This window comes from Prionailurus viverrinus, chromosome A2 (genome assembly GCF_022837055.1).
Source record: "Prionailurus viverrinus isolate Anna chromosome A2, UM_Priviv_1.0, whole genome shotgun sequence".
In the NCBI taxonomy this organism is placed as follows: domain Eukaryota; kingdom Metazoa; phylum Chordata; class Mammalia; order Carnivora; family Felidae; genus Prionailurus; species Prionailurus viverrinus.
This window is the reverse complement of record NC_062562.1, coordinates 9,476,539-9,503,630: the sequence shown is the minus strand read 5'-3', so window position 1 is coordinate 9,503,630 and position 27,092 is coordinate 9,476,539. Positions and strand designations below refer to the sequence as shown.

Genomic DNA, 27,092 nt, shown 5'->3' with positions numbered 1-27,092 from the left:
AGGTTCTTCAAAAAACTAAAAATAGAACTACCCTACGACCCAGCAATCGCACTACTAGGCATTTATCCAAGGGATACAGGTGTGCTGTTTCGAAGGGACACATGCACCCCCATGTTTATAGGAGCACTATCAACAATAGCCAAAGTATGGAAGGAGCCCAAATGTCCCTCGATGGATGAATGGATAAAGAAGATGTGAGATATATATACAATGGAGGATCACTTGGCAGTGAAAAAGAATGAAATCTTGCCATTTGCAACTACGTGGATGGAACTGGAGGGCATTATGCTAAGTGAAATGAATCAGTCAGAGAAAGACAAAAATCCTATGACTTCACTCCTATGAGGACTTTAAGAGACAAAACAGATGAACATAAGGGAAGGGAAACAAAAGGAATATAAAAACAGAAAGGGGGACAAAACAGAAGAGACTCATAAATATGGAGAACAAACGGAAGGTGATGGGAGGGGTTGTGGGAGGGGGGAGGGGCTAAATGGGGAAGGGGCATTTTGGAATCTACTCCTGAAATCATTGTTTCGCTATATGCTAATTTGGATGTAAATTTTAAAAAATAAAAAATAAAATTAAAAAAATTAATAAAGATAACATCCTGTTGGTGAAATAATGGATATAACTAATATTTGCATTATTAGCTGCCTTTCACAAAGGAGGATAGGAAGAACGTTGTTAGGTTATTTCCAGTAGACCATATAATGTGTCATGTGCTTTACCTGTTTGTTCTCAATGAATCCTCCCAACACCCTGGTAAGAATAACTATTTCCATCTTACAAAAATGTTAAGGGGTGTATGTGCCTTATATAAAACTAGCAGCTATCAATTCTGCAGCCTTCCCACCTCAACACATTCTTGTTTAAACAGCATCACTGGACTGAAGACAATGGGGAAAAGCAAGAATGAAAAAGAGTAACGTATACGGCTCAAATCCCAGGATGTAGAAGGTAGTCGGTGAATGTTAGCTAGGCAGTAGTCTTATTCAACAATGCTGAACTGCATCATTGGCCGGGGACCCACAGATTTACTCTTTTGGAAAGACCCTTTAATTAGATTCACCATCACTCGCTCTTTCATCATTAGAAATGAAGAAGAATCAGCAAGGAGGCTGGCCATCCAAAGAGTACTAATGCTAGGCAAAAAATAAAAAGGAGAACAGGGAGATCTGATAAGTTTAAATTGGTGGGGGAAAGGGAAGAAAGCATTCAGGCTAGCTGTTTCTAGCTAGTCAGTTCTTCTAGGGCATACTTTTGCTTCAACAGGAAATATTATTGGCCCACAGCTCAAGATTGAATTCCCCCACTGCTCAGGCTTCATGTTTCTGTACCATGAAGGGAAGATACTTTGCATTTCATCCAGGTAGGTAGAATTGTGAGAATCTTAAGACCGTTTTAGTGTTCTCTATGCCTTTGGAAAAAACTTCTTTGTCTTTTGCTTGATTCATAGCTTGCTCTTGCATTATTCTCTGGGAAGAAAATAACCCCCAAAAAGGACACTTTTTAATTCTATTAATCTTTCAAAGAAGTAAGTGGTTTGAATTTGCAGCTAGGGGAAAATGTGAGACTTATTTGGGTATTTCTCAATTTATGATCTACATATTTTTGTTATTATTACCTGCAAATGGTTTTGTTTTTAGAATAAATCCTGTGAAATAATATGGTGCCTGAAATTTGCCTCCAAGTTATCCAGTGGGGGCAGGGGCTGAGTAGAGGTGTGGACGAAATAAAAGTAACCATAAGTTGATGATGATTGGAGCAGGATGATTGATCCTCACGGGTTGAGTTGACTATTCTTCTACTTAGAGTTTTCTATTAAACTGAAAAAAGAATTTTTTAATCTAGATCAAGTTGCACAAAGTCACAGAGCCAAAGAGTGGCAGAACTCATTCAAATTTAGTTGCAATCAACTCCAAGAACAGTCGTGCAATCTCAGGCCAGCCTGGAAGTGAAAATGGATTCAAACCGCTTCAAAAGAAGAAATATCCTGACTATAAAGAACAGATATTAATATCTGAATGAAGACAGGCGGATCTGAAAATTTCCTCATAAGATGTATCTCGTAAAATTGATGGGAATTGATGTTCTAATATGTGTGCCTGTTACTTTCCATTTGTGTAGATTTTGATTCCTATACTAAAAATTTACTGCTATCAATTCCTCAGGAGCCTTCTGGAAGATAAAAGGGAAAACATGCACCCCCTAGGTCCTGTGGGAAAGTCTAGGAACCTGTCCAGAAGGAAACACTGGGATGCTTTAGAAGCCATGGGGCAATAGGGGAGAGTCACCTTAACCAGGTTGTAGCACCTATTTGTGTGGGAGGTTTGGATTTCATTCCTCAGCCATATTTACCTTCTTTCTGTGTTCTAGGCCTCTGTGTCCTGCTAATACCATTGGGAGCTATTGCCCACAAGAATGGAGGTGAGTGTGCTCAAACAGACTGTACCCATTAACTGAAGCTGAGGGAAGGGACGTTGCACTAGCAAGGGCTTTTTCTCGAGAGTGCTCTTCTTAGGCTTTGAGAAGTTGACCCTGCTTCTCCCCCAGACTTCCAGTCCATTACCAAGGACAATTCCTTGTATGAAAACGAGCATTGCTTTCTTCTCCTCCCTCCATCTCCTTATGCCCCACTGGGAGTTGGCATCTTCTGAGAGCCTTCAAACCCAAACGTCCATTCCCCCACAGCTCCCTGTGCTCGGTGCCCACGGAATGCCCACTGTACCAATGCCAGCTCCTGCCGCTGTGATCCTGGATTCACTTCACTCTCTGGAAAGGTCATCTTTAGCACCTCCTCGGAGGTCTGTACAGGTAAAGAGACTGAGAGATCGTAGAGGGGGTCATCACAGAGGGGGTCCTTAGAGGAGTCATCACAGACTCCTCAGCCCTTGAAGCAGCACTTCATTTCATTGTCCAGGGCAGGAGAGAGAAGCCAAGAGACAGGCAATCAGGCCTCATGGTCAAGGAGTATAGTGTTAAGAGCTGAGGATTTGGAGCTGGACTATCTGAATTCCAGATTTTTTACTGATCAGCTGTGCAAGACCAAGCAGGGCCTCAATTTCCTTCTCTGTAAATCAGGGACAATGATAATATCAACCCATTTAGTTACGTGTTTTAAATCAACATATAAATGGAACCCATAGAGACAGAAAGCAAATTGGTGGTTGTCAGGTGCTGGGGGCGGGAAGAATGGGAAGTGACCACTTAAATGGGAAAGGGAGTTCTTTACTTTTAATTTTTTTATTTTAATCCCATCATAGTTAACAGACAGTGTGATATTAGTTTCAGGTGTACAAGTTAGTGATTCAACAAGTCTATATATCATTATTCAGTGCTCATCATGAGAACTGTACTATTAATCCCCTTTACCTAAAGGGGTTTTCTTTTGGTGTCATAAAAATGTTCTGGAACTAGAGAGAGGGAGTGGTTGCACAACATTGTGAATGCAATACATGCCAGTGAATTGTTCACTTTAAAACAGTTGGTTTTGGTATGTGAATGTCACCTCAAGAAAAAAATACGTAAATGATAAATTAACACATGTCAAACACTTAGAACAGTGCATCGCGCTTGAGAAGCCAATACATTTGCTGTTGTGGTTGTTGTTGGCTGTTAATTGGTCAAAGACAGAGGCAGCCTGTTGAAGGAGGAGGTCAGGAAGGACCATGCAGCCAACAGAGATTCTGAATGTTCCACCAACCCTAGAGCTAACTTGCCGGGAACTCCCTATAAGCCATAATCTCAGTTCCTCCATCCAAAAATATCCACATGCAACCTCAAGCCGGATGGCCATTTGCCATTTGTAAAGCACTATTTCCGAAATTAAAATTAATTTGAACTACATAATAACCAGATGAATGGATACTGTTATTACTTTGATTTGTAGATAAGGAAGCTGAGACTTTGAGAGGTGCTTTATTCACACTCACACAGATGGTCATAGAGCTGGAATTCAGATAGGGTTAATTTGAATTCCACAAATCTCTCAAAGAAACGCCGTCCGTGAAGAAGTTCAAATCAGCCCCTTGAGAAAGTCAATGTTGGCACCATTTTATAAATGAGGAAACTGAGCCTTGAGAGGTGAAACCATTTGTCCAAAGAAAGAGGAAGAAGCTGGGCCCATGGTTCAAACTATTGCATTCTGATATCTGTCCAGTTGGTCAAGAGTTGGATAAAATATGAAATATCCCTACTATAGAACATCTATAGGCATTAAAATTATTTCTTGTTTTGATGTGGAAAAGTAGGCATAAAATATTCTAAAACCCCGGAAGAATTTGTATATTCCAAAAGCTGTGTTCTGAGTCCACAGGAAATTGATGAAAATGTAATAGTGTTCTTTTCATAATCAGTAATGGTGGGTGACAGATACATGTGGATTTATTATACTGTTCTCCATTTTTAAAAAAACTGTTGCAGTCTCGGTGGTGGGATATTTAAATGTCATTGGAGTTTTCTGATTTCCCAGTTTTCTCCCATGAACACGTTATTTTGTTCAGAAAGAAAATGAAAGGGGTCAAATCATCTGAATCTGGTTGCTACCTATCCTACCAGAATTTTGGACTTTGTTAGAAGTTCTCACTTGTGTTCCAGATATCAACGAGTGTGGCCCACCTTTATACATGTCTTGTGGAAGCCTTGCACATTGTCACAACGTGGAGGGGAGTTACTACTGTGAGTGTGCCCCTGGGCACGAGCTCCTTTCAGGAGGCACAAAATTCCAAAGCGAGAAAGAGAACACTTGTCAAGGTAAGTGGCTTCTGTGTCACACATTTCCCCCATGCCCACGACCAAGCTCATCCTGTCAATTATTCCATAGGTCTGAGAGTCCAGAAGAGAGCACTCTTGGGTCTCTCATGGGCTCCTTCCTCCCATTTCTTGTACTTGTCCAGACTTACAATGCCCTGTGAAGGTATATCTAGAAAATTCTTTATTGCAACATTGTATACAATAGTTAAGGCTTGGAAACGGATGACTTCCATTAATGAAGAAGAGTTTCACATATTATAGGATAACCATACAATAATAAGCTTCGGAGCCCTTTTTTATCAACTTGTTTTTCTTTTTGGTGGACAGTTCTATGAATTTTAACATAAGTACAGATCTGGGTTACCACCACTACATTCAGGATCCAAAACAATTACATTATTCCAAAACATTCCTTCATCCTGTTTCTTTATAGGCACTACGCCACCTGCCCTGGCAACCCCTCATATACAGATATTTTTTCCACCTGCAGCACTATCTTTTGAAAATGTCATATAAATGCAGTAATACAATATGTAGCCTTGTAAGTCAGATTTCATCTACTCAGTGTAATGTTTTTGGAGGTTTATCCATATTGTTTTGTGTATCTATAGCTCATTCCTTTTCCCCCCGCTTTTGATACGTCTATTTTCCAGAAAGAAAATTGGCTACAGTTATTTTGCATTTACAATGACTGTTTTCTTTTATCTGGATCTATTTATCCAGATCTTGAGTTTGGCTAATAATACAACTGCGTAAAGTTACTTCTAGATTCACATGTCACAGGTTCGTCCACAGATCGTCGTTTTATTATTTTTTCATTTTTTTAACATTTATTCATTTTTTAGAGACGGAGCGCAAGTGGGGGTAGGGCAGAGAGAGAGGGAGACACAGAATCTGAAGCAGGCTCCAGACTCTGAGCTGTCAGCCCAGAGCCCGATGTGGGGCTCAAACTCATGAACTGCGAGATTATTACCTGAGCTGAAGTTGGACGCTTAACCAACTGAGACACCCAGGCACCTCCACAGATCATTGTTTTAGAGGGATGCGTATAGTAACTTTCATTTCTGGATTCTGTTAGAATCACCCTGTATTTTAAAAAATAGAGATTCCAGGGCGCCTGGGTGGCTCAGTCGGTTGAGCGTCCGACTTTGGCTCAGGTCATGATATCGCAGTCTGTGAGTTCAAGCCCCGCGTTGGGCTCTGTGCTGACAGCTCAGAGCCTGGAGCCTGCTTCGGATTCTGTGTCACCCTCTCTCTCTCTGCCCCTCCCCCACTCATGCTCTGTCTCTCTCTGTGTCAAAAATAAACATTTAAAAAATTTTTTTTTTTTAAAATAGAGATGCCTGGGATCCCTCCCTACCTGAGATGTTCTGAACCACTCCTGGCATGGAGCTCAGATATAGATATTTCTTCAATGTTAATTATGATGACTAGTTCATTCCTTTTTATTGCTAAGTAATATTCTATTGTATAGAATTGGTTTATCCATTCACCCATTTGGGTTGTTTCCAATTGGAATGATTAAAAATAGAGCTAAATGAGATATCTCTTGATAAACTAGAATTCTTCCCAAGTTGTTTTAAATAGAAAAATATGCCACGGATGGTACTTATAGTATGCCAATGGCTTTGTTTGTCCCCTATCTTCCTTTTTCTTAATTTCAAGCATGTTTCCATACATATATTTTCATCTTAAAACTTTTCAAGCAGTAGTCCAAAAAGTAAATACTACTTTGTGGTAGTATTTAGACAATAATTTCATCATCAGTGTGATTTGATTGCCTACCATTGCTCTGAGCTCTATGCCAGGCACTGTGACTCCAACACTAAATAAAGCACAGGCTGTGTCTCCTGGAGTTTTTACTCCAGTAAGCAGACAGATCAACATACAAATACAATATAAGTCAATAGTCACTCTTGGCAAACCATCCACGTCTTGGGAAAACAATGTGTTTCTCACCACTGTACCCCAGTGCCTAGCACATAGAAGGCGTTCTGGAAATAACACGTAAGTGAAAAACTGGAAAGAGTTCATCATCACACAGGGTGTGAGCTGTGGTCACACCTTGGTCTTGTCACTTGGCCTTGGTTTTGGCTAAGTTTTTACAATCTCTGGTCTTGGTTTCCTTATCTACCCTTGAAGAGATTAAGTTTTTTTTTTTTAACTTTTTTTTTAAACCTGAATATTAAGTTGTTTATCTTATAAAACTGTGTAAAATACACTTTTAAGAAAAGCTTCATAGACTTATATTAACTGAGGACTTTTCAATCCATTATTAATTTTCACACTGGCCATTTTGTATTTACACAGTTGTTTGACCCATGTTTGAAAGTATCAGAAATGACTAAGAGACAAGGGATGTTTAGTATCCACAAAGAGAAAAGTAAACTAAATTCAACGTTGAATTTAATATTCAATGATTCAAATCATTTCATATTAAAATGTGACAGCAATGTATTTGCTCTGAAATGGTTCAATTTTCAGGGCGCCTGGGTAAAGTTAAAGTGTCCAGATCTTGATTTAGGCTCAGGTCACAATCTCACAATAGTGAGATCAAGCCCCGCATCAGGCTCTGTGCTGGGCATGGAACCTGCTTAAAATTCTGTCTTTCTCTGCTCCTCCCCCACTCACTCATTCTCATAGGTGATCTCTGTTTCTCATTCTTTCTCAAAAAAAATATGTAATTAAAATTTTTTTACATGAAATGGGATCACTTTCAAACCTCAGCCTTACTGGGAGCATGATGCTGTTTGTAAGCTACTCACCATCCCTAAAGTAGAAAACTCTCTGACCTTAAATTGAGAGAAGCATCTCCTACCCCACTGTCTAGGTTACAAACAGAAAAAGCTGTATCAAGTACTGTCCTAGCTCCATTCTCCTGGTTTCTAAGTTAACAAAAGAGGATCAAATTTCTCTCCTAATTAGAAAAGACAGAAAGATAAGTTTACAGCCAAGTGAATTTGAGGACAGTCACATTTACTCAATGCTGTGACCACAATCACATGCCTTCCTCATTTTTCAACCACAAACTGCTCTGAGAAGGAACTTCCCTTGGGTGGGGAGATAGCAGGGATGCCTGAGATATTCTGGGGCCAAAGCAAGTTCCTTCTGGGTGTGGCATTTAGAATAGGTCTACCACCCACCTAACAGGCTATAGGCAATGCTGAGGTGTGTGTACGCCCAGAGCCCTGAAGGGTAGAGCTGGCGCCACAGAAAAGTGAGGGGTGGCATTAGCCAGTGGGGTTAGAGGCTTTTTGAGCTGACTACGCATACCTCCCGATTACCCATCAGACTCCTGCAGCAACGCGAAGGGCAGATACCAACATCACTTGGCTGGAAGCGATTCCCAGGCTCCTGGGTGAATCACTGTATTAATTTCTTATTACTAATATAACAAACTTAGTAGTTTAAAACAGTATAATATAGTCTCTTAATTTGTTGAAGGTTAGAAGTTTTAAGTGGTTCCTTCTAGAAGCTCTAGGGGAGAATCTGTTTCCTTGCCTTTTCTGGCTTCTGGAAAATGCCTTCATTCCTTGGTTCAAGGCTCCTTTTTCCCCTCTTCAAAGTCAACATCATATGTATCATCTCCTCTCCTCTCTGACCTTCTCCTTCCCTTTTATAAGAATCTTTGTGATTATATTAACTGCACCCATATCATCAGGATAATCCCCCAACAAGAGACTTAATCACCAAGTTCAAAATTTTCTTTTGGATGAAAGATAACATAATCATAGGATCCAGGAATAAGGACTTGGATGTCTTTGAAGGGGCCATTATTCTCTCTACCACACTCACCATCCACAAGCAGCTCTGATCTGAATATCACACATACACACACAAAGTTCTCATCTTGGCAACCTTGCTTCAATGTAGAGGCCAGCCAACTCCTTATGCGAAGGGCCACATCATAAATATCTTGAGTTTTTTGGGCCACAAGGTCCCTATCACAACTACTTAACTCTGCCATTATAGTGTGAAAGCAGACAGACAACACATAAATGAATAGGAGTGGCTACATTCCAATAAAATTTTATGTATGGATACTAAAATTTTAATTTCATATAATTTTCATGGGTCAAAAAAGACAGCTCTTCCTTTGATTTTTTTATCTTAGCCACTTAAAAAAATCCTTTACAGAAATAGGCAACAGCTGGATTTGTTTGTGGGCCATGGTTTGCCAACCCCTGCTCTGTCTGAGGTGGTGGTTGAGTAGAGAGTGCTATCACCAGATGGTATCTGTCCATTAAAGTTATGACGGAATCTTCGATGCCTGACCTTGAAAAAGATGATGGAAGGTAGTAAGGCTGGACTTACTGAGTATAGGAGAGGCCTGAGCAAGGCCTGGACAGGGGACTGATCCTTCTCTTTTGTGTCTCTAGATGTGGACGAATGCAGCTCCGGAAAACACCAATGCCACAACACCACCCACTGCATCAATGTGAAGGGCAGCTACAAATGCTACTGTCACCATGACTGGGTGGCCAGATCCAGGCCTCTACATGGTCTGAACTTCACCATCTGTGAAGGTATATAGTCCAACACACACACATGCATACACACAGATGCACACGGATGCATGTGCATGTGTGTGCGCACACACTCTTGCACATGAACATCCGTGTGAACACATGCCTTCACAAAACAGAAACCATGCACATACATGCATTCTGCATGTATATGCAGGCACACACACACACACACACATTAGTGGTGCTTCTGCCTCTTTTCCCTGCAGAAGTCTCCTTCCCCTCATGGACATCACCTTCTGGAGTCAACAGCCAGGTGAGTGGAGCCTCAGCAGAAGACTAGAAGCAGAAAGATCTTCAGCAACCATCTTGTGTCCACCCTCTCCCCAAACTCCCACTTCAGGCTCTCTGACCTGCTCCCATGTCCTCTTTCCCCAGAGTCTCTCCCGCTTCTTTGACAAGGTCCAGCAGTTATCCCAAGACTTCAAGCCAGCTTTGGCCAAGAACACCATCCAGGTAAAGTCAGAACCAGGAAAGATGCCAGGTGTGGGAATCCCATAGAGACCTGGGTCACTTTGGTAGAGATGTAGACAAGCTCCTATGTAGTTGGCACTGCAACTGGTCCCTCACCCATGGTGGAGAGAAGGCTATCTAGAAGCACTTTTAAAGACACCCAGGTGCACTAATTTATTTCCCTATTGGCTGGTTCTGGGCTTTGGGCTTATGTCATCCTTGGCCTTTCTGACCCAGGTTGACCTCTAAGTGGCTGAGATCTAAGCAACAAGGACCATACAAGGAATCTAATTCAGTGCCATTGTTACCCTCCAAATACCCAATGTCTAGGGTCTGTTGTCTTGGGCTGAATGGCCAGGTCTTCATGCAACCCATTTGATCCATTGCCCACTGGCTCTTTGTCCCATCCCCCAGGACCTCATGCAGGAAGTAGATGAGCTGCTGGAGACCCCAGGGGACCTGGAGACCTTGGCCCCTTCAGAGCAGCACTGTGTGGCCACTCACCTGCTCGTTGGCCTGGAGGATGTCCTGAGAGTGTTGAGCAAGTTGCTGCCCAATGGGCCACTGACCGCACATGCTCCTGCAGGCACAGGTAAATATCTGAGTATGCTTCAGGCTCCTGCTCCTTCTGTTCACCTTCTCACTCTCCCCTCTTCCTAGAGACTGTCCCACTGGAGCCAAGTGGCCACACTCACATCTCAGTATTTTATTTAAAATAATTCAGAAAATATTCTCCTATCATAAAATAAACTCCTGTGGAACTCAGTCTTTTATTTGTTTTAAGCACAAAAGTTTCAGATTTTTTTTAAAGGATAAGTAAAAAGAAGCATATACAAATATCAGTAAGTCTATCATTACATCGTTTATATAATTACAACAGAAAATTGCAGCAATGAGGTTCATAAAAATAAGGTATTCAAAAATAAACTCAACACTACCTGGAAATGAAGAAAATGCACTTAATCTTGAAAAGTTGAAAATTACATATTATCTGATCTAATTTTAAGTATAACCTTAAATAACATTGTACCAATGGTTTCATTGTTGAAACACATGCTTATTTCTATGCAGTTTTTCCCAGATTTTTCAGCATCCATACTACCCAGGAGATGGCAAAGAGAATTAAAAGCTGGCCACAAATATTTGATTCTGATTCCTGCATCCTCAAATAGCCTGGTGATTGTTTAATATCTTTCCATCTTTGTGGACTCCTTTTGCATGCATTTGGAAAGAATTGCAATCATTTTATCTGGGGCTCAAAGAAAGCATTTCCAGACTAATTTCACCATATGTAGATGGCAATTACCAGGAAGACTTACCTCAATCAGGTGTTTTTCAACAGTGGTACTGAGATGTAATTTACCCAACATAAATTCACCCATTTGAAGTGTATAATTCAATGGTTTGGGCATATTCACAAAGGTGTGCAACCATTACCATGAAATAATCTTAGACATTTTCATCACACCAAAAAGAAACCCCATATGCATGAGCGGTCACTCCACATTCCCCGCAACCCCCAGCCCCTGGCAGCCACCAACCTGCTTTCTGTGTCTATGGATCGCCTATTCTGGACATTTCATATAAATGGAATCATACAACCTATGACCTTACGTTATTGGATTCTTTCACTCAGCATACATCTTGAAGTTCAGCCATGTTGTAGCTTATATCAGTATTTCATTCCATTTGATTGACAAATGGCATGCCTTCATAAGGTTATGTACATTTTATTTATCTTTCTATCAGTTGATGGACATTTAGGTTTTCTGCTTTGAGGCTATTATGAATTAACACTCACAGACAAATCGTGCGAACGTATGTTTTCCTTTCTTTGGGGTAGATATGACGGTGGCATTGCTGGGTCATCTAGTAACTCTACATTTAATATTTTGAGAAATTTCCAGGCTGCTTTCCAAAGTGGCTGGACCATTTACATTCCCTCCAGCAATGGATAAGCATTCTAATTTCTCCACATCGTTGCAAACACTTGCTATTTGGGAGGGCAGGTGATATTATAGCCATCCTAGCAGGTGCGAAATGGTATTTCATTCTGGTTTTCATTTTCACTTACCTAGTAACTAATGATGTTAAGGATATTTTCATGTACTTACTGGCATTTTATATATCTTCTCTAGAGAAATGCCTATTCAAGTCTTTTGCCCATTTTTTAAAGCTTTTATTTAAATTCCAGTTATTTAACATACAGTGTAATATTAGTTTCAGGTGTACCATTTAGTTATTCAACACTTCCATACAATATCTGGTACTCATCACAAGTGCCTTCCTGAACCCTCATCACCTATTTCACCCATCCCCCCCACCTCCCCTCTGGTAACCACCAGTTTGTTCTTTATAGTTAAGGGTCTGTTTCTTGGTTTGCCTCTCTCTTTTTTCCCCCTATGAACATCTGTTTTGTTTCTTAAGTTCCACCTATGAGTGAAACCGTATGGTATTTGTCTTTCTCTGACTGACTTATTTTGCTTAGCATAGTACACTCTAGCTCCATCTACCTCGTTGCAAATGGCAAGATTTCATTCTTTTTTTATGCTGACTAATGTTCTAGTGTGTGTGTGTGTGTGTGTGTGTGTGTGTGTGTGACACCTATTCTTTATCCATTCATCAGTTGGTAGATGTTTGGACTCTTTCCATACTTCGGCTACTGTAGACAATGCTGCTATAAACGTTAGGGTGCATGTATCCCTTTGAATTACGATTTTTGCATTCTTTGGGTTTTTTATTTTATTTATTTTTTAAAACCTTTTTTTTAGAGAGAGAGGGTGTGAGTGAGCAAGGGGCAGAAAGAGAGGAAGAGAGAGAGAATCCCACCCAGGCTCTGCACTGTCAGCTTAGAGCTCCAAGTGGGGCTCGAGCTCATCTTTGGGTTTTTTAATTGGGTTATTTGTCTTATTATTGAGTTATAAGAACTCTTTATATAGTCTGGACACCAGACCTTGTCAGACTTCGCGTGGCAAATACCTACATCAGATTTAACAGCAGTGTTGTTTATATTCAAATTTGGAGCATCTGTGATTTAGAGTTATGTCGTAGACTCCGGGTCTGGAGTTCTCTCTTGTCCAGCAAGAAAGCGGATGCAGGATTAAAATGTGAGAGAGACTAGTGTCCGGGGAGGAGACAAGAGTGCCGAGTAAGGGTCCTTGCTCCATTTTTATTAGGAGCATTTTTTTAGAAGGCTTACAAACATGATGGACGTGCAGGAAGAGACAATGAAACCATGAACATTAACTCATGGGAGTGAGGGAAAGGGGGTTTTGAAGATATGTGGTGTTAGGGGTTTGGGTCAATAAAAAACAAAGTCCTGGTGCCAGTTGTTTACAGCAGGCATGAGGCGCCAGTCTGTTTATCTTAACTTGCCTAGGGGACAAGACAGAGCATGCTACCTCAGGGTCAACAAGGCACCTTTCTTTTTTGCTAATTAGCTCTGCACTGGGCAACTTCACCCTGCCTTGTTAACCCATGGGTGCAAGCTCAGGGAATTCCTAAGCTTACTACCCACAGAGTTAGAATTGTCATCGCAACAAAAGCCTTGCCTTGTCTGTTAGCAGTTTCTTCCTTTCCTTGAGATTATGCAAATTCAGTAGAAAATTTTCTAAAAAAGTGCAATCTTTGGAAACATTTTGGTTTTCAGCTTTTAAAAATAGTCAAAGGATGCCTGGGTGGCTTGTTAAGAGTCTGACTCTGATTTCAGCTCAGGTCATGATCGTTCAGCTTGTGAGATCAAGCCCCATGTTGGGCTCTGTGCTAACAGCATGGAGCCTATTTAGGATTCTCTGCCCTCCTCCTCTGCCCCTCCCCTGCTCTCTCTCTCTCTCAATGAATAAACATTTTGTAAATGCTCAAATAACAGTATTAAACCAGCCACATCACTCTTATTTCATACTTAAAATTCATGTGGTTTATCAGCATACCAAAAAGATCTAATTCCAACACTGCAAGCAGTAGCCTGACTTCTCCCATCCCTCGTGCCATTGCCACCACTACAGGACTGTCTCTGACGGTGCAGGACCAAGGAATCGGGGATGTCACCTTGGGCCAGAGCCAGGCAAAGATGCAGCTGAAGTGGGATGTGGCACAGGAATCCAATGACTTGGGTAACAACTGCAGTGGGGAAGGGAAGGCCCCTGAGACCTTGCGATGGGACCAGACAGCCAGGATGTGACACAGAATTAAAGATTAAAGGAAAGTGTAGGGTGGGCGGGGCTACAGGGGAGAGTCCATTTGAGGAGAAAGGGGCCCTGGCAGCGACCCTGACATGTCAATCTTGGCCTTGTCCTGCAGGTCCTTCTGTGGTGGGCCTCGTCTCCACTCCAGGGATCAGCAAGTTACTGGCCGAGGCGCCCCTGGTCCTGGACTCTAAGCAGCAGACAGTTCTGCGTGAACACAGGGACTTCCTGGCAGGAGGCTCCCCTGTCCTGCTCTCAGATGTCGTCTCTGCCTTTGTGAGCAACAAGGACACCCAGAACCTCGGCTCCCCCGTCACCTTCATCTTCTCCCACCACGTGAGTCCTGGTGGAATGGGGCTGTGGCTGGGCAAGGAACTGGTCTGGGTCCGGGGCTCAGCCTCACTGTCGAGATCACCCTTTGTGTCCTGGGGGCCTCCTCCGTGGGCGCCTCCTTCCCCCAGGAAAGCCCTTTGCAAACCAGCTTTGGATAAGAGTCTCCAGCTCCCACCGACGCTCTCTTCCTACAGTTGGTGACGCCCGGGCCAACGCAGAAGGTGTTCTGTGTCTTCTGGGAGCACAGTCAGGACGGATGTGGTCATTGGTCCACCACGGGCTGCAGGATGGTGGCCACCGGAGACGCCAGCACCACCTGCCAGTGCTCCCACCTCAGCAGCTTTGCTGTCCTCATGGCCCACGGCCACATTCAGGTGAGATCCCTGAGAGAGGCCATGGAGACAAGGATGCTAGAGACTACAGGCAACCAGAAAGGAAAGGATGTGATGGGAGAGGTCAGAAGGGACCCAGGGAGATCAGCATCGAGGACCAAACCATCGTTCTTTCCTGGCTGGGTGACAGGGTTACTCCTTCTGGGGTGGGGGAGGCGGGGTAGGTGGTGGCACCAGGAATTGAGATCCTCCCAGGTGACAGCAGGCAGATCAAAATGAGAACTCTTTTAACTAAATGGCCAGGCCTCATGGGAATCCAGACCAATTCAAACAGCACCCCCAAAACAGCGTGTTTCCTCCCGCCATTTCAGCAAGGAATAAAATGTGGTGTACAAGTTTTCCCGGTTACATTTCTGATGAGATGAAAAATATTCACACGGTTGAAGGAGTAACATTGAAAAGTCTCTTTCCCGCCCATGGCCCCCAGTGATCAGGGTTCTTCTTAGAAGAAATCTCAGTTTCTTCTGAGCACTTTTAGAGATATTTTATGTATAAACAAGCAAATACATATAATGTGTAATTTTATTTTCACTCCAGGCGTTGCCTACATATTCATTCTTAGGCATTTTTTCCATTTCAAATACTTATGAGATTCTGTATCAGTACACAAAGAACTTGACCATTCATCTTTAAATTACACAGCTTTCCATTCTGTGGATGTTCCATACTTTAGCAAATCTCCAATGACAAACATTTTTTGCAAGCTTCAGTTTCTGCAAAGTTGCAATAGCATTGCTATGTCAGAGTAATAGTTCTAACTTTGAGATACATACATTTAATACACACATATAATATTGCCACATATCAGTAGCCACCCAATGGATTCCTTTACATTTTAAAGTTGGGTAACGATACTGTCATTCTTGGCTAATCCCCCCACCCAACCATTCAAAGTGTTTCTTTTAAGTGTTTAGATTTGACTCTTCTTTCATTTTTGAAAATAAACCTTGAAATATACGTTCCAACATTTGTTCTCTTCATTGATTTGGTTTTCTTCATTGAAGACCAACTCTGCATGTTGTGGCTCTCATTTACCTCGCTCTCGTATTTCTTGTTCTTCTGATTTCCTTTTGCCTCTTTATTTATATTAATTTAATTTTGCCCATTTTTTTCATTCCTGTTCTCTTAAACTGTACTTCAGTAGGGTCCATTCTTAATATGAGCTCTTCAAATTTTGTCTTCATTACTGCAGGGGTTTTTTTTCTTCCACTTCTTTACTGTGTTTTTCTAATTCACAACTTCACAAGATCTCTCTTCTCTGAGGCCTTGTATCTCTGCTTTCATTTCTTGCTTATAAAGGCAAGAGCTTCCTTACATGCTTTGATTCAGAGTAAATAATGTCACAACTTTTATCTGCCCCATGTTAACAATTATTTGGTGAGTATTCCTTACTTAAATTTTTTACTCTCTTTCTCCTTTTTTGTGATATTTTGTATAGATTTTGTGTTTGTTCCATTTAATTTTTTTGTGATATTTTGTATAGATCTTGTGTTTGTTCCTTTTAATTTTTTGTGATATGTTGTATAGATCCTTTTGATCACTTATGATTAAGGCAGATGGTGTTTCCTGGAGGAGTTATTTCCAAGATATTTATGTAAAAACATGTTCAGGGTTTGTGATTTTTATGTAACTTTTAAAAATTTATCTAGGAGTGCCTGGGTGGCTCAGTTGGTTGAGCGTCCGACTTCGGCTCAGGTCATGATCGTGTGGTCCGTGAGTTCAAGCCCCGTGTCGGGCTCTGTGCTGACAGCTCAGAGCCTGGAGTCTGCTTCGGATTCTGTGTCTCCCTCTCTCTCTGCCCCTCCCCCACTCATGCTCTGCCTCTCTCTGTCTCAGAAATAAATAAACATTAAAAAAAATAAAAATTTATCTAAGCAAAATTAAATGTCAGCAGTAGGGTTTTCATGTACAAAACCTGTTTTCCTCCACAACCAGAGCCAAACTTCTTTAAACCAACTGGTGGATGGAAACTCCTGCCTACATCATTCCCACTATTGTAATCATGACACAGATTATTCTGGTTTCCTCCAATGTATACTTCTAGTCAATCTTCTCCGATTTTAGCTTCTCTTCCAATTATTCCCTAGTTTTAGAGAAAGTGGAAATAGCAGTTTTGGTTTTATTACATTTGTGGCATTTGAATTATTTCCAAGAACAGGTGTGTGTGTGTGTGTGTGTGTGTGTGTGTGTGTGTGCGCGCATGCATGGACATGTGAGCACATGTGCACATGCAACCTTTGGGCCACCATTTTCAATACCAGAACAATTGACTTTTTCTTTCAAACAAGGATTTCCTTTAAAACGTGATAAGTACTACAATTTGTAATGAATCCTTAGCAATGGGGAGAGAGGGGAGGGGAGTGGGGGAAACAGATAATTGTCTGTGTTTTTGTGGTCTGTGTTATTTTTCCCAGCCCAAGAATATGATTATTTTCTAGCTGACCTGGTACAAATACTCATGAAGGTGCTCTCGGGTAACTGGGATGGGTAGGACTGAAGCATCATTTCCAGGAGAGCAACCTGTAAAACTAATAAACATAGTGATACACAAATTTCAGCATCGAAATACAACCCTAGTAGGTTCAAAGGCTTGATGTCTTGAAGGAGGGTTATCCTATCACATAGGTACAGCTGCGTTTATACAAGCTTTACTTCTAGCATCACGCACTCAACTAACTCATTTTTTTAACTGACGTTATTGGAATACAATAGATTTGCAATAGAAATCCAATTATAAGCATACACTTTGTAAGTTTTAACAGTTGTAAAAAGCCCATGCTCTAAAGGTCACTGAGCTGGTAGAACTTTTCCGTAACCTCAGAAAGCTCCTCAGGAGTCTCTCAGTGCTCCCATCCCAAACCCCAGGAAACCACAGATCTCATTTTGTTGCTATAGTTTATTTTGACTGTCCTAGAGTCATTCAGTAGAATGGAATTGTTCTCTTTTGTTCCTGGCTCTTCGGCTCAACATTCTATGAGACTCTCTCATATTACTGAGCGTAAACATAATTCATTCCTTTTTATTGCTATATAGCATCCCAACATATCACTATACCACAGATTGTTTTATACCACAAACTGTTCTCCAATTAATGGGCATTTGCATTTCTTCCAGTTTGGGCTATTATGAATAGAGCTGTTATGAAAATGCGTAAACATTGGTCTTATGGACATTTGTTTTCATTTCTCTTGGTAAATACCCAGAAATGGAGTTGCTGAGTCCTATGGTAAGTGTGTGTTTAACATTAATGTATGTTCAACTTTATAAAAAAAAACTCCCAAACTCCATTCCAAAGTAGTTGTTCCCTTTTACATTCTCACACAGGAGTGTATGAGAGTTCCAAAAGTTCCATTTTGCAACATTACTATCAGTGTGTTTAAGTTTTACCATTCTAGTCTATGCTTTTAAAGAGGTGACTGTGATCTCATTCACGGGTCTGAGCAGGAGGATCCCGTGCTGGCTGTCATCACCTACGTGGGGCTGGGCCTCTCTCTGCTGTGCCTCCTCCTGGCAGCCCTCACCTTCCTCCTGTGCAAAGCCATCCAGAACACCAGCACCTCGCTCCACCTGCAGCTCTCCATCTGCCTCTTCCTGGCCCACCTGCTCTTCCTCACGGCCATCGACCAGACCAAGATCAAGGTACTGACACTGTCCCAGAGGACCCCCTGCCCTGAGCCACGGGATGCTCAGTTCGTGGAGCCCTGCTGCACTGATGCCTTAACACAACATCGTTGGGTGACAGGGAGGCTGGAGGGGTAAATAGCCTATTTCACGTTGACTGATGAAGCAGAAGACAATCCTCTCTCAACAACTCAACCCTATATATATATATACGAGTTCTCCCCTCTGGCAAGGTATGGGAGGGGTCCTGGGGCCACCCTCCTCCCTGACAGTCCCTCCTGGTGACTCCTTCCTCCTCCCCCAGCTGCTGTGCACCATCATCGCGGGAGTCTTACACTATCTCTACCTGGCCTCCTTCACCTGGATGCTGTTGGACGGTCTACACCTCTTCCTCACGGCACGCAACCTGACGGTGGTCAACTACTCCAGTGTGAGCAGGCTCATGAAGTGGCTCATGTTCCCTGTGGGCTATGGAGTCCCAGCTATAATAGTGGCCATTTCTGCTGCATCCAGACCTTCCCTTTATGGAACACCCACCAGGTAAATGCAAATTCCCACTGCCCCTATCTTCTCCAGCACAACTGTGGCCATCATAGAACCAATAGCAATTTAATTTCCCCCGAACATGATAGGCAGAGGAAAGGTCAGTGACCACTCCAAAGTCATCTCTCTGGTGGAATTTTGTGTTCCTTGAACTGTTTTTAAGTCCTTAGGATTTAATTATTTTAAATGTTCATTATGAAGTATTTAATCATTATATATTATACATTCTAGTGATTCTTTATCCAAAAAGGCCAATGTTCTCTTGACTCACTTCTCATCTCTCTCTTAGATGCTGGCTCCACACAGACAAAGGATTTGTATGGACCTTCCTGGGCCCCGTCTGCACCATCTTCTCCGTGAGTAACACATGACATCAGAGCATCCTGCCTGCCAAAGTGACGGTCATTCAAAGACCAGGTGTACCAGGAGGGTTACAGGCAGCGGGAGCAATCATTCCAGTTGGCCCAGGACTGATGAGAGACCCCCCCGCCGCCCCCACCCAGGATGCAGGAATTTCCATTGTGACAACAGGACTAACATGTTTCCTGAGACCTGGGACTTTCAGTGCTAAAATTTGGAGTTTCCATGTGAACTGCATCGAAGTGCTCGCCAGAGTTACAGGACAAACACATGCCTGAGTTACAGGGTGGTTGGTCTAGTCTTCTAGGACTTCTACAAAACGCAAAAGCTTCTTACCTGCCGGGTTAGGGGTTGGATGAGCTAGGAGGATGCTTACCAGATGTGGAGTGAATTTAATACGCCTGTGGGCTTTCTGCAGATTAATCTGGCCTTCTTTCTGATGACCTTCTGGATAGTGAAAAACAAGCTCTCCTCCCTCAACAGAGATGTGTCCACCCTCCAGAACACCAGGTGAGGATGAGTCAGAGGAATGTCCCCCATCCAGAGCATTATCCTCAGAGCTCCAAGGATCTGATGTCCAGAGAGAATGGACTTTGCCCTGATACACAGGGATTGCTTCCATGCCTTACATAGTAGGTCCTGAGAACATTTCTATCCTTACAACACACTCAAAACATCACATAACAGTTCCCAGAACCCAGCGCACCCTTTCATGGTCATGCCTTCATGCGTTTTAGGCCCCCTGCCTTCCCCTTCTCTTGCCCCACGTGAACACGGGTTCATCAACCACATGTCACATCATCTAGGAGTTTGGGGATGTCCTTTCCTTTCCTCAACTTTGCACAGAATCAGTGGCCTCTATTCTGGGCAAAGCACATTCTGGGTCAGGTCATGGAGAAGGTGGGGACAGGAACAGCCCTGGATGGGATCTGGGCAGAAGTACCTCACTTTGCAAATGTTATAAGTGATCATTTGTTTTTGTCTTGCCACCAGACTGTAAGGGCTGTGGAAACAGAGGTCTTGTCTTGGTTGTTCTGAATGCCCAAGCCCCAGCCTAGGGCCAGGGGCACAGAATGTTCTTGACAATGTCAGCTGAGCAAAATTAGGGGTCTTCCTGAAACATCGTGACCTTTTTGAAACTCACATTCTGGAGTGTCACTACCATCCCTAGTCCTAGTCAAACTGTCATCCCTGACCCAAACACCATTTCTTTTTATGGAATCATTGACGATAAAGATCCAAGTTGATCGCTACCCAGTAGGAAGCATCCGTGGAGTGGACTTGAAAACAGGTGGGGTGGGGAGGGGGCTGTTGCTCCCGGTGCATCACAAGCCTCCTCTCTCCTCCTACCCAGGATGCTGACATTCAAAGCGACGGCTCAGCTCCTCATCCTGGGCTGCACGTGGTGTCTGGGTGTCCTGCAGGTGGGGGCAGCTGCCCGCATCATGGCTTACCTCTTCACCATCATCAACAGCCTGCAGGGAGCATTCATCTTCCTGGTGTACTGCCTCCTCAGCCAGCAGGTACCATGGTCCGGCCCCCATCCAGGACTCTTCCTGTCCCCACCCCGCCCCAGTGAGCTGACCCAGAGCGTGCTTCGCCCCTGCAGGTCCGGGAGCAGTACGGGAAATGGTTCAGAGGGGTCAGGAAAGCCAAAGCCGAGCCTGAGAATTACACGCTCTCAAGCGGGACCGTGTCTGATGCCTCCAAGCACAGTGCGGTAAGATTATGCAGTGTTCCCAGAGCACTTCCCTAGCCGATCCGCTTGGGCATCTCATGCCTGCCTCACTGGACAACCTGAGCAGAGAGCAGGCGATGCCCTAGCAAGGCTCATGCCTGGACTCACTTGAAGGCACTTCCCTGTCTTGAAACGAGCTCTTCCTATACTTTCACTCGCTGAGCTTCTATGTTCACAGTGACCCTTGCACATGACTGTCCTCTTTCCCCACGTTTGTGGAGCACCCACTTTGTGCAAAATGTTGCATAGGGTTTCTAATTGTGCTTGGTGAGAAGATATAAATGTAGATACTTATAAGCAGAGAAGGAAGCTTGGTCAGCTAACTAATCAGAAATGAATGGTATGGAGCAGATCGTTAATGCTCAAAGTGCACAGAGCCATGCACATCTTTTCTCCCAGGTCATTCCAGAGAGACTCACAGGCTTTATATAAATTATGCAAGGTCTTCAGCCTCCTCTACTTTCTCCCAACTTCATTCCCCACCCCCCATCCTCACCCTGCCTGGCAAGTCGTCTACACATCTCTCCCCAACTTGCCTGTCCTCCCTCTAAAACTGTTCCTTCCCAAATGGTCTACTCATCAAAATCTCATCCTTCAAACTCTTTCCTCCTCCCAGCAGATGTGCGTACTGACTTCTTCATAGAGAAAACACAAGTCAGCAGGAAGAAACAAGGTTACTTTTGCACTCTCAAAAACACCAGCCATTTGGCATCTAGTTCACTGTGTCCTCATTCCCTCTTGTGACCGCACATAGAAAAAATATGCCTCCTAGTTTTTAAGGCCAATCCCTCTACCTGTAGTTTGGTTCCTGACCCTCTTGACTTCCCAGTGGCTTAACATTACGGTTCACACATTTTGTCTCTGGTATATTGGTTCTCATGTTCTCAACAGCTGCATTGTAACACATTACATGTCTCACTTACTCTGATCTATTTTAATTTTTTTTTTTTATTTGAGAGAGAGAGAGAGAGAGAGAGAGAGAGAGAGAGTGTGTGACTGGGGGAGAGGGGCATAGGGAGAGAATCTTAAGCAGACTCCACGCTCAGTGTGGAGCTCGACTCAGGGCTCGATCCCACGACCATGGGATCATGACCTGATTCAGAAATCAAGAGTCAGATGCTCAACCAGCTGAGCCACCAAGCCTTCCCAGGAAGTAGTAATGTTTTATCTATGCTTCCTTCTTCTTCTTCCTCTCGATGTTCAAACCTGGATTTTGCCTCTATCATTCCACCAAAAGACCTCTGTCTTAGGCCACCAATGGTCTCTACTTGTGAATATCTTTTGGTCCTCTTAGTAGTCTTAGCAGCATTTGGAACTCTTGGTGTACTGGATGCTGTGTTGGCTTCCTCCATGTCACAATACTCCTCTTGGTCTCTGGCTTCCATGTGTCCACACTCCCTGGAATATTGCTATCTTTCTACGTGAGCTTGCTCCATCTCCTTCGTATTTCAACCACTCTACCAGGCTGGGTCCTAAGAACACTTCTGTTCTCATAGTTTGGTACAAGATTTTAAGATATTTATACATAAATGTATATATGTTAGCATTTAGCAAAGTTATTGGGTACATTTCAAAGTGTAGATCATGAGAGGCTTTGTAAAGGAGGGGAAATGCACATCCACATGTGCCTAGGTATTGGAGGAGGCAGCCATGGGAGGTAGGGGAGGTTTTCCCTACGTTGCTGTATATATACGTTGATAACATTATTTTAAAAAAGAGAATATCCACATACTTGCGATTTGAAAAATAAAAAGAAAATTCAAAGTTGCCATAAAGCATAAAGAAAGACATTCACATGATGTGTATAACTATCTCATTCTCACTTTAAAGTGCTCACATCTAGGGGGTTCCTGGGTGGCTCAGTTTGTTGAGCATCCAACTCTTGATTTCAGCTCAGGTTATGATCTCACAGTCACGGGATCAAACCCCACCAAAGGCTCCACACTGAAAGTGATGTCTGCTTGGGATCCTCTCTCTCCCTCCGGGTGGTCAGTTGAGTGTTTGACTCTTGATTTCAGCTCAGGACATGAACCCAGGGTCGTGGGATGGAACCCTGAGATGGGCTCTTTCTTTGCTGGAGCCTGCTTGGGATTATCTCTTTGCCCCTCCCCCACTCGTGCTGTCATGCTCTCTCTCTCAAAACAAAAACAAAAACAAAAAACCCTACAAAACAAAGTCCCAAGCAGAAATCCCAGATTGACCTTCTCCCACACTCTTAGGGTGTTTACAGCTGGGAAATTCAGTTTGTACCAACCTGAGTTTAAATGCTGGCTCAGCTATTTGCCGGTTTTTTCACTTTAGGCAACTGTTTTATAGCATACGTCTTAGCTTCCTCATTTCAAAACCCTCTCACTATCCTCCCTGACTCTTTCCAGCACTGCTCCAGATTTTCCCTATCCAGCTCCTCCAGAAGCCCAGCCCTCCCACTCCACCCCGACTCCTACCCCCATCCCCTCCATCAGGTTCACATTCCCCCATCAGGACCCCTGCACCAGAGACTGCCGCTATGGGCGATCCCTTTGGCCCACCACAGTCTCTCCCATTGTCTGACTGTCCCCAATTCCTTTTCAGGCTCTCCATTCTTCCAACTCCTCACATCCCCCACATTCGGAAAGCCTACTTCCCGGCTTCACAGAATCCCCAGTGCCCAAGCCTTGAGTTCCTGATCATGTTTCTGGATTGCTGACCCCCCCAACACTGACACTTCAAGCCCACTTACTGCAGATGCACAGTCTCAGATTCAGGAGACAAGAGTTTCTGGTGTCCAGGCTCCTCTAGGCACAAACTTCCCGTTTCCAGATTCTGCGGATTCCAACTTCCAGGAATCAGCCACAAAGAGCTGAGTCCAGCTGAGGTCCTCTTCATCCAGTGGACCACAGTCTTCTTTGCTCTTAAAAGTCTCTGAAGTCGGGACCTCAAGGAAAAAGATGGCCTCAGCGTGTTCACTGTGGCATTGGAAGACGGGAAAACACAAACCACTCAAATAAACCATCAATAAGAAGGGGCAAGATGCTGGGGCACTGGGTGGCTCAGTTGGTTGAGCCTCCAACTCTTGATTTGGGCTCAGGTCATGATCCCAGCGTCAGTGCAGAGCCTACTAAAGATATTCTCTCTCCCTCTGCCCCTCTCCCCTGCTCTCTCTCTCTCTCTCTCTCCCTCTCTGAAAATAAAATAAAATAAAACAAAATAAAATACATGGCAAGATGAAAAATTATTTCAGTTTTAAAATTTTTTTTTCAACTTTTTTTTATTTATTTTTGGGACAGAGAGAGACAGAGCATGAACGGGGGAGGGGCAGAGAGAGAGGGAGACACAGAATCGGAAACAGGCTCCAGACTCCGAGCCATCAGCCCAGAGCCTGACGCAGGGCTCGAACTCACGGACCGTGAGATCGTGACCTGGCTGAAGTCGGACGCTTAACCGACTGTGCCACCCAGGCGCCCCTTATTTCAGTTTTAAGGAATGCCAGTCCATAGACACAAAGACCCAATCACTGGTACCTATGTTGACACAGAAAAATCTCCACATACAATAAAAAGTGAGGTCAGGTTGTTGGGTGTCTGTAGTACAATGCTATATAACTTTAAAAGCTTAAGTGTAGTAGTATTTGAATGTTTACATGGATAGAGTCTTGTTTAACTCTCATAATTAAGTCATAGATTCTTTGTTTGGCAGAACAAATTATAATTCAGTAATAGTAGAGAAAACCTATTTAAGGGAGGTTAGGTCAGGTGAGGATCAGTCAGATCTCTCTTGTGCTTTGTGGTGTTGTATTTTTACAACAAAACTGTATTCATGTTCTTACTTATTATCAAAAGTAAATGTTTTAACGTTTTAAACGAGGTGCCCACTCTAGGTAAAGGCAAGAATACAGTTGCTGAAAAGCAAAGCATAAGGCATGACATATCCCAACCCTAATTCTTAACTAGTGTTTTGCCCACAATGCTTGAAATTCCTTTTGTCTACAGAATGTCTGGTATCTTTTGTTAAACTGCAGATTCTGATTGAGGAATCGTTGGACTTTCTCCTTTGCTTAGGAAGCAGGACTTATGGACCAATCACACGGTCCCCATGTTAACTACTGATTCCAAAATGATTTGTTTTACCTTTTTTTTTTTTTTTTTAATGAGGCTTCATACGCAATGTGGGGCTTGAACTCACGACCCTGAGATCAAGAGTTGCATGTTCTACCGAGCCAGCCAGGTGTCCCCGTTTCAAACTACTTTGAAACTCAATAGCTGAACCGGCTCACAATTCTTTATGCTATCTCCAAGTTCAACCCAACGGAGCAGAAAGAAAGAGTGTATAATTGTCTGCCAAGAAAGCTTCAGAGAATTCACTGGAAAATACTGAGTTCACTAACATGCTGAAAGCAAGGGCAACATTCAAAATGCAATGGTTTTTCTACCAAAGGAAAAATAAATTTTAAAATACAAAGAGCTGAGGGGCGCTTGGCGGCTCAGTCAGTTAAGGGTCCGACTTCGGCTCAGCTCATGATCTCGCAGTTTGTGAATTTGAGCCCCGCGCAGGGTGGAGAGCTCGGCGCCTGGAGCCTGCTTCAGATTCTGTCTCCCTCTCTCTCTGCCCCTCCCCTGCTCATGCTCTGTCTCTTTCTGTCTCTGTCTCTCTCTCTCTCTCTCTCAAAAATAAGCATTAAGAAAAAATTTTAATAAAAAAATAAAATAAAAATACAAAGAGCTGTTTAAATTTAAAAATAATGGGAGCCTGGGTGGCTCAGTCGGTTGAACGTCCAGCTGCAGCTCAGGTCGTGATCTCATGGTTCATGGGTTCAAGCCCCGTGGTAGGCTCTGTGCTGACAGCTCAGAGCCTGGAACCTGTTTCAGATTCTGTGTCTCCCTCTCTCTGCCCCTCCCCCTGCTCACACTCTCTCTGTCTCTCTGTCTCTCTGTCTCTCTGTCTCTCTCTCAAAATAAACAAACATCTAAATAAATAAATAAATAAATAAATAAATAAATAAATAAAATTTAAAAATAAAACCTCAACAGGAGCTCCCCAGGTGGCTTAGTCGGTTAAGCGTCTGACTCTTTTTTTTAAATTTTTTTTTTCAACGTTTATTTATTTTTGGGACAGAGAGAGACAGAGCATGAACGGGCGAGGGGCAGAGAGAGAGGGAGACACAGAATCGGAAACAGGCTCCAGACTCTGAGCCATCAGCCCAGAGCCCGACGCGGGGCTCGAACTCCCGGACCGCGAGATCATGACCTGGCTGAAGTCGGACGCTTAACCGACTGTGCCACCCAGGCGCCCCAAGTGTCTGACTCTTGATTTCGGCTCAGGTCATGGTCTCGCATTTCATGAGTTCAAGCCCCACATCGGGCTCTGTGCTGACAGTGCAGAGCCTGCTTGGGATTCTCTCTCTCTCTCTCTCTCTCTCTCTCTCTCTCGCTCTCGCTCTCTCTCGCTCTCTCCTTCTGTCTCTGCCCCTCCCCGCCTTGCTCTCTCTGTCTCTCTCAAAATGAATAAATAAATAAACTTAAAATTAAAAAAATAAAATAAAACCTCAACAGCACCTAAGAACAGTCCCATAAGAAACGCGTGAAGTTCTCAAGGAGAAAACTGTAAGGTGTAACTGAAAGAAATCATAACCTACACAAAGAGAGAGAGTTGTGTTAGTAGTGATGGAAAAGTCTTAATACTGTAAAAAAAGTTACTACCTCCAAGTTCATCTACACAGTCAATGCAACAGCAGTCAAAGTCCCAAGACATTTTCACGGACTTTAGTAAACTGGCTATAAAGTGTATTTAGAAGAAAAAATGTGACAGAAGAGATAGGCCACTTACAAAGAAGAATAAGCAATTAGGTGCTCACAATGGGCCATTTCTTGCTCTTTGCTTTTTCTTGACTGAACTTTAATCAGGCTTCTCTCTTTCCTACAGGCCCCTGACTTCTGCTTACCCTCCAGCCTGAGCAAGTACCCGAAAAGTGGAACATACCCTTGCCATCAGCCTCTCCTGGGAATTGGCTGACCACAGCAGGACCCTCTTTTTGCCACAACACACTGATAATTTCCTCTTATTTGTCCAGCTTCCCCTCCAAAGACGCTGCTTATCTCCGCCTGCTTCTTCCTTTACCCTATAAAATAAAAATATTTTTCCATATGATTTTGAGATACTCATGGATTTCTGAGAATCTTCTCCCTACAACAATAGTCCTTCTAAGTAAAGT

General features: G+C 43.2%; 1 protein-coding gene across 4 annotated transcripts; it reads left to right on the top strand.

Moving 5' to 3' along the window:
- The first annotated feature begins 1,207 nt into the window (after positions 1-1,207).
- Positions 1,208-27,025, top strand: LOC125157317 (adhesion G protein-coupled receptor E2-like). 4 transcript variants are annotated; one of them, XM_047843912.1, is made up of 19 exons: positions 1,237-1,372; positions 1,855-2,064; positions 2,380-2,430; positions 2,695-2,817; positions 4,600-4,755; positions 9,135-9,281; positions 9,491-9,537; positions 9,660-9,737; positions 10,149-10,326; positions 13,739-13,846; positions 14,034-14,254; positions 14,446-14,625; positions 18,088-18,282; positions 18,569-18,804; positions 19,097-19,163; positions 19,586-19,677; positions 20,522-20,690; positions 20,777-20,887; positions 26,804-27,025. In XM_047843912.1, exons 2-19 carry the CDS (start codon positions 2,028-2,030, stop codon positions 26,891-26,893), a joined length of 2,286 nt encoding a protein of 761 aa, XP_047699868.1. In that variant the 5' UTR covers positions 1,237-1,372; positions 1,855-2,027; the 3' UTR covers positions 26,894-27,025. The 4 variants fall into 4 exon arrangements, with proteins under 4 accessions (XP_047699885.1, XP_047699868.1, XP_047699877.1 ...); XM_047843921.1 differs by lacking the exon at positions 26,804-27,025 and adding an exon at positions 23,477-23,715; XM_047843929.1 differs by lacking the exon at positions 1,855-2,064 and having other exon boundaries at positions 1,208-1,372.
- Positions 27,026-27,092: the final 67 nt, after the last annotated feature.

Coding starts and splice junctions, on each gene's coding strand:
- LOC125157317 (XM_047843912.1), top strand. CDS start 2,028: ATGAAGACAGGCGGATCTGAAAATTTCCTCATAAGAT. Junction 4,756..9,134: donor GAAAGAGAACACTTGTCAAG/GTAAGTGGCTTC, acceptor TTGTGTCTCTAG/ATGTGGACGAATGCAGCTCC. Junction 10,327..13,738: donor ACATGCTCCTGCAGGCACAG/GTAAATATCTGA, acceptor CCACCACTACAG/GACTGTCTCTGACGGTGCAG.